General features: G+C 36.5%; 1 protein-coding gene and 1 long non-coding RNA gene across 2 annotated transcripts in view; one reads left to right on the forward strand and one right to left on the reverse strand.

Annotated features, from left to right (window-relative positions):
* Positions 1–6,824, reverse strand: part of LOC115209672 (arrestin domain-containing protein 3) — a 58,765-nt gene extending 51,941 nt beyond the window's left edge. The window contains exon 1 of the mRNA XM_029778142.2: positions 5,702–6,824. Within this exon, the coding sequence (XP_029634002.1) occupies positions 5,702–5,819 (118 nt within the window). The 5' untranslated portion in view covers positions 5,820–6,824. The remainder of the gene's footprint in view (positions 1–5,701) is intronic.
* Positions 1–7,500, forward strand: part of LOC118762437 — an 11,077-nt gene that overhangs the window by 277 nt on the left and 3,300 nt on the right. The window contains exons 2-3 of the long non-coding RNA XR_004998187.1: positions 248–253; positions 1,339–1,349. This is a non-coding gene — a long non-coding RNA (uncharacterized LOC118762437). The remainder of the gene's footprint in view (positions 1–247; positions 254–1,338; positions 1,350–7,500) is intronic.

A 7,500-nucleotide genomic window follows, 5' to 3' on the forward strand; every position in this document is an offset into this window, starting at 1 on the left:
CTTTGTATACTGGGTAGAATGTGTCACATAAAACATCTTTTACTCTTGGCGTTGTTGAGAAAGTTCTTATTGACAAACAACAGCAGTAATTTTTATTCAGCTGAATACACGTTTTTGATTGGTTGAAATTACCGAAATACGACAACTTTAACAAGAAATAACTTCCAAAATAAAGAATGTTCTCAACAACACCAAGAGTAAAAGATGTTTTATGTGACACATTCTACAGGTATACTAAGTTTGAAAGTGTTTAGTTACAAAAAATTTTTTTTAATCTGTCGGTCAAAAGTAAAGATCCTAAACTCTCGGTCATGACGGATCAGAAGCCAATATATCGGATTTTCCATCATTACAGCAGTGTTTCCCGAAGGAGGTTTCGTGAGATAAGGTATCTTTCAGTCAAATGTAATAAAAAATTTATCAAATAAAAGAAAACATATCCATTACTTTTAATTGATGAATAAATTTTATCTCTAAAATAGCTCTAGTTTCATTTAATGTCTTTATAGAATAGTTGTAAATCTGCCATTTTGAGAAAATCGTACAAGGGTTCCTCGTCGTGGCTGTGTGATAAGTAGCTTGCTTACCAGCCACATGGTTCCGTGGCACCTTGGGCAAGTGTCTTCTACTATAGACTCGGGCCGACCAAAGCCTTGTGAGTGGATTTGGTAGACGGAAACTAAAAGAAGCCCATCGTATATATGTATATATATATATATATGTGTGTGTGTCTGTGTTTGTCCCCCCCCCCAACATCGCTTGACAACCAATGCTGGTGTGTTTACGTCCCCGTAACTTAGCGGTTCGGCGAAAGAAACCGCTAGAATAAGTACTAAGCTTACAAAGAATAAGTCCTGGGGTCGATTTGCTCGACTAAAGGCGGTGCTCCAGCATGGCCACGGTCAAATGACTGAAACAAGTAAAAGAGTAACTGTTGACCAAATGACAACAAAAATTATTGACACCTACAAAAAAAATTCTTCGATTTAACTACGATAAAATATTTGAACTAAACATCACTTACGTCAGCCTCACCATTCTGCGGTGGGGCCTTACAAAGTTCCCTTTGAAACCCAAAGAATCTCTTCACCGAATTGCGTTTTACAAATTATTTTCTCATACGTTTTGCAAGAAAAAAAAGGTGGCGGGGAGGACAGAAGCGAAACTATGCACTGTTGTTTATAATCCGTGTTTTCTTTATACTATCTTCACAGCATGTACCGCTTACGAACATCATAGGCAAATCAATGAATTGGGTCCTATAATATTTATTTATCGACAGCAGGGTATGGGATACATGCATTAGAAACGGGTGCCTAGACCCGTGAGGCCTGCGAGCAAACCACCCAGTATATCCATGCTTTAAGACGGCACTGCTTGTGTCCCCTGTTAAATTTTTATGGGATTTACTGAAGGCAAGAACTTACTTTGTTGTAAAATTGTATTTGATTTCTTTGTTTAAATCGCGGTTAAATTTTTTAATAATGTTTGAAATATAACCATTGTACCGAGTTTTAATAGAAAAAAAAACACAATCCCTCTAAAAACTCAGTGCCCCTTTGCTATTTGCCGTTCTCTAATGAGCTCCCAAATGTCTCCAGAGGGCCTTATCGCGCTAGTCAAGAACCACTGCTTTGAGTTAAAAAACGAATAGGGTATATCATTGAACCTCTGTCGGCTGTTGTTTACACTATTTTTTTTTCTATCACCATTCTCCTGTTTGAAGAATTGGTCATCACAGCATTTCTAGGAGAGTTACTTGCATAGACTAGCATCGTGTCCAGGAGCCGACTTATCTTTCATTCAAACTTGCTCGGATTCCCAAAGAGATTAACTTACTTTTGTTGTTGTTGTTGTTCACCGCGACTCCACCCTATCAGTCCTAACACATCAGATTTAAGATCAAGGATATTCCATCCATGACCATCCCGCTGGATTTACAAAATGCAAGAAATTTAACAACAAATAGCTTACAAACTACAGAATTTTCTCCAGAAAGCCAAGAGAAAAAGATGTTTTATGTAACACATTCTACCAGTAAACGAAGTTTAAAAGTGTTTAGTTACAAAGAAATTATTTTTTAAATCTGCCGGTCAAAGTGAAAAGATCCACAGACACTGAATTATAACATCAAATGTGTCGTGATTTGAGGAATGAGGAGGAGATTGGTTGCTACTTCTAGCAGTTCAAGTGATCACGAAGAGATTCCCTTTATTTGACTTACTCTTTTACTTGTTTCAGTCATTTGACTGTGGCCATGATGGAGCACCGCCTTTAGTCGAGCAAATCGACCCCAGGACATATTCTTTGTAAGCCCAGTACTTATTCTATCGGTCTCTTTTGCCGAACCGCTAAGTAACGGGGACGTAAACACACCAGCATCGGTTGTCAAGCAATGCTAGGGGGACAAACACATACACACAAACACATATATATATATACATATATACGACAGGCTTCTTTCAGTTTCCGTCTACCAAATCCACTCACAAGGCATTGGTCGGCCCGAGGCTATAGCAGAAGACACTTGCCCAAGATGCCACGCAGTGGGACTGAACCCGGAACCATGTGGTTGGTTAGCTAGCTACTTACCACTCAGCCACTCCTGCGCCTATGTGTTTGTTGTAATTAGTGTTGTTGTTTAATTCAAAGTTAGTTCTGATTAGATAGACCTAAGATCAAAGGCGTTCCTGTGATGACCAACAAACTGTTTTTGTTTTTTTTTCTGAGGAAAGGTTCATAGTAAACTATTTGAATAAATGAACGAATATTTGTACAAATATGTGTGAACAATACCTGGGGATGCATAATTATATATATTAATATATGACTCAATGAATATGACTAAATATATATTCGCGCGTGCCAGTCCTTTATATATATATATATATATATATCTTTACATCTAATCGAATTAAGTGATTATTCTACGAGAGAATACTCTGCTATTGGGAATATGAAATTTACTACACACACACACATCTATACATACACATGTGTATCTATCATACGCATAGATAATAGATAGACAGATATATATATATATATATATATATATATATATATATATATATATATATATATATATATATATATATATATATATATGTATACTATCATACACACACATACATAGACACTGTATCGCTATATCTACCTAGTTATCGGATATTGTACACCGCTGGTTACAATGCGCTGCCTTTGTTGTAGCTAGTTATGATGCCTCTCTGCTGGACTAGGCGAGCAGGTCTAACATTCTTCCTGAACGGAATATCATTCCGTTGCAGGGTTACAGCTGAGTGAACTGGAGCAACACGAAATAAAGTGTCTTGGTCCAGAAAAAAAACAACGCATAGCCGGATTGGAAATTGAAACTACAATTTTGCTATCGTGTGTGCAACACTCTAACCACCAGGCCACATAGATACATTCATATATGCAAAGTGTGACTAACTGTTGTATCTCACAAACACATATTTATATAAAAGAAAAAAATTACTGTATTTAATGATTATTATAATGTGTTATCAATATACCTTGATATGATTATAATAATGTGTTATCAATATACCTTGATATGATGTATATAGGAATGAAATCCCAACGTAATGTTTGTTTAATTTTGTTAATATAAATGTATGAAGTTTTTTTTTTTTTTTTGCGACTTCCCAGGTTTCCAGTTCAAAACTTACCTAGCGCCAACTTTGCATTATTTACACGGACCATTTCACACCTCTTGTTTAAGCATTGATGTACATGTGTGTGTGTGTGTGTGTTTGATGGGGTGTGGGAGACAGTATGTTGTGTAAGTGAAGTGCTTCTGTTAGTGTGTGCGAAGAGACAGAGAGAGTAATGTGTGAAAGAGAGAGATAACTGATTTTTTACTCGGTGTATGTGTATATGTATGTATGCATGTATGTGTGTGTGTGTGTGTATGTATCTATGTATGTGTGTGTGTGTAAGTATGTGTGTGTGTATGTATGTATGTTGGCGCCGATTCATCGTAATTTTTTACTCGGTGTATGTGTATATGTATGTCTGCATGTATGTGTGTGTGTGTATGTATCTGTGTATGTGTGTGTGTGTATGTATGTATGTGTGTATGTATGTATGGTCGATTCAGTGTAATTTTTTACTCGTGTATGTGTATATGTATGTCTGCAGTATGTGTGTGTGTGGTATGTATCTATGTGTGTGTGTGTGTGTAGTATGTGTGTGTGTATGTATATGTATGTGTGTGTGTGTATGTATCTATGTATGTGTGTGTGTGTATGTATGTATGTTTGGCCGATTCATCGTAATTTTTTACTCGGTGTATGTGTATATGTATGTCTGTCTCTTCGCACACTAACAAAAGCACTTCACTTACACAACATACTGTCTGTCTCCCACACCCCATCAAACACACACAGGCCGACTTCAAAGAGAAACCTTCTCGTCGTAAAATCGCTTCCTCTTAGTCTCTTTCGCTCTCATTACTTATGTAAAAAAAATAAAAGTTTTTTACGGAAATCGACGGAAATCTGTGCTACTACAACCGAAACTATGCCTAATTTTTTTTATTGCTAGTTCAGTAATGACCAAAATGAGACACACACACATGTAAACAAACAACGACTTAACTTCTTCATTTTTCTACGACTTATATTTTTAATATTTTTACCGGTTGCATAATTCGATGTGGAGGTAGGTGGGGCGGGGTTAAAAAACGAAAAATTTAGTTTTGAAAAAAAAACAACTTTTTTCGTAACATCAAAATAGCCCATATTTTAAAAATATAATTAAGAAAAAAAAAATTAAAAAGAGAACATGTTGCGTGGGGAAATGCTCCAAGACGGACAGGGTAGGGGACATAAACCGAAAAGAAAAGATAAGAATCACATTCTACGATGTTTTGAATAGGTCTGAAAAAAATCTTTGGAGTAAAAAAAAAAGAAAAGGGTTAATTAAAAGTGAAAGAAATAGAGAGGAGATATGACAAAAAAAAAGAAGTTATATATATTTCTTGGCATACCAACATAAAAAAAAATCATTGAAAAATATCCATTTTATAGAAAGTTATGAGGAAACAAAGTCAGTGAGGAGAGGATACCTCAGTAGGTATGCCTGTATTTTTAACCAAAGATTGCCAGGAAAAGTTTAGCTGGGGTGCTTTCCAACACTCTACCTTAAAAGGAATTCTTTCCACATATACGCAACACACTGAGCCCTCTTTCGTTGACAGACTATAATTGAATGGTTATCGCGTGTGTATATACATATACACGCGTTATATATATATATATATATATATATATATAATAATATATATATATAATACATACATGCACACACACACACGTAGAAACGCATAAACGTGGGTTGTTGATAAATAAATACGAGAGGTGCAGTCGAACATTCACGCCAGGGTATATACAAATACTTTTTACAGGCGAATTTATGTATGAGTGTATAAATTAAATGTATTGTTGGCACTCCCAGACATAAGCATATAATAATAGCATTACTTTTCGATGCACCTTCTGTTTTATCGGCACAAGCATTCATATAGTCTGTATGTGTGTGTGTATGTATGTGTGTGTCTGAGTAGGTTTGTCAAGGTATTTGCGTATGAGAAATGATAATATAAACAAAAGATGGCACATCTAACAGAATCTACAAAACGATGTAAATCGGCAAGATTGCTATTCCATTAATTTACCTTTCACTCGAATTTCTTCAAGTAGCTCCAATCGAACGTGTCCATTGACTATATTTCCTGGATGGTAAACACTGCATTCTTCGGGGAAGATAATGTCAAAATAGTTGATCTTTCCCATTCTACTGAGGCCAAAATAAAAATAAAAATCTTTGATGTCAGGCCAACTCCAGTTATCTGGTGTGGTTGGCTGACAAGTAAAGGATGCAGCACTGCACTTTGGCTGTAATTCGTCAAAGACACCGTCTCACTGACTTGCAGATATCTCGGTTGATTCTACAATCTCTTATAAGGTTTTAGTATCTGTATAGTTCTTCTACAGCAGTCTGTTGAGTCGAGTCGAAGTCTGTTAAAGCATGACTGCTGCTAGTCCGGTTGTTTCATTACAATTCATATGGCTGTTGATGATTGTCTATGAATGTTGTGGGCTTGGAGAATGGTGCTGCTGTTGCTGTTGCTGGAGTGTATGCATGTACGTCTGTGTGATGTTACCGTTTTCTTTCATTTAATCTGTGTATGTTGTGTTTATGGTGATATTCGCAGTGTCTCCAGGTGTATGTGTCAGCATATAAGTCAAACTATGTAAACCGGTGTTTTTTTGGCGTCTGCGTGGGTAAATGCGCGTGGGTTTGAACGCGAGCGAATGCGTGTTTGTACGTACGTCTGTGCTGTGAGTGTGGGTGTACGTACAGGTAATGCCCAAAAGAAAGTGTAATTATGTCTCAAAATTAAACAAATGTATTTGTCCACGTGTAATTTAATTGAGTTCGTTTACACGGATTATTCTGTAAACGTTGAAAATAAAGACGCATTCTCGCTCTCCCCGCTCCCTCTTTTAGTATTGTTATATTTAGCAAATGTTACTAAAGTGTGAGTGTCCACTTGTCTTGTTGAAGTATGAGTGTGAATGTATCTTCGCGTTGTTGCATGCTTAACGTCTCAATGAACGAGTATCCATCCATTGTTGTTGCTAAGTAAGTTAAACTCCCTCCTAGATTAATACGAACATCAAATATTATTTCTTGTCAAAACAACTACGTCCACTCAGGTGAGCAGCTAATTACGTAGGTGAGAGATCGACAGCTTCGTTATCTTCCCATCTCTCGATGTGCCTGCTTAGGAGTGACACATCATCATCATCATCATCGTCATCGTCATCGTTATCGTCGTCATCATCATCATCACCACCATCAACAAAGATAAGCTAATCTACTATTTTCTGTCTTTATATATAGTTGGCATCTGGCCGGACTATGTTAATAATGATAAGAAGAAAAAAAAAAACAAGGAATATCAAATAATTAAAGCAGAAAAGAAGGAGAGCTTTTCTTCTTTTTCTTTATGTTTTCCTTTTTTTTTTATTGGGCCTTTTATCAAGTGTATGTGGATGGAGTTTCTTCAGAATTTGGCATGTATTAAGATATTTCCAGCTGATTAGGCGGGGGATAACTACATGTTACTTAGAAAGAGAAAGCCTCATAATTATGCAAGAGTGATGCAAATCAACATAAAAATTTCGAAATAAGGCTACGTGGATTTTTATTATGTGGGGGAGGACGAATGATGTGTAGGAATTAGAGGCGGGAAAGGAGCATATTATAAAGGAGGATGAAGGTTTTAATGTGTGAGGGATGGTAGGGATGAGCATGGCTGACAGAAATTGTTGCTGGGTTACAATAAATATCACTTAACGAATCGTTCTATTGATTTCTTTATTTACCATAATCTGCTCAAAAGGGCACTAGCGCAGTCGGAAGTGAGTGATTTTGCTCCCTAGCAATTTCCACACTAGACACAGAGGC

The sequence above is a fragment of the Octopus sinensis genome, linkage group LG3 (assembly GCF_006345805.1).
Source record: "Octopus sinensis linkage group LG3, ASM634580v1, whole genome shotgun sequence".
NCBI lineage: Eukaryota > Metazoa > Mollusca > Cephalopoda > Octopoda > Octopodidae > Octopus > Octopus sinensis.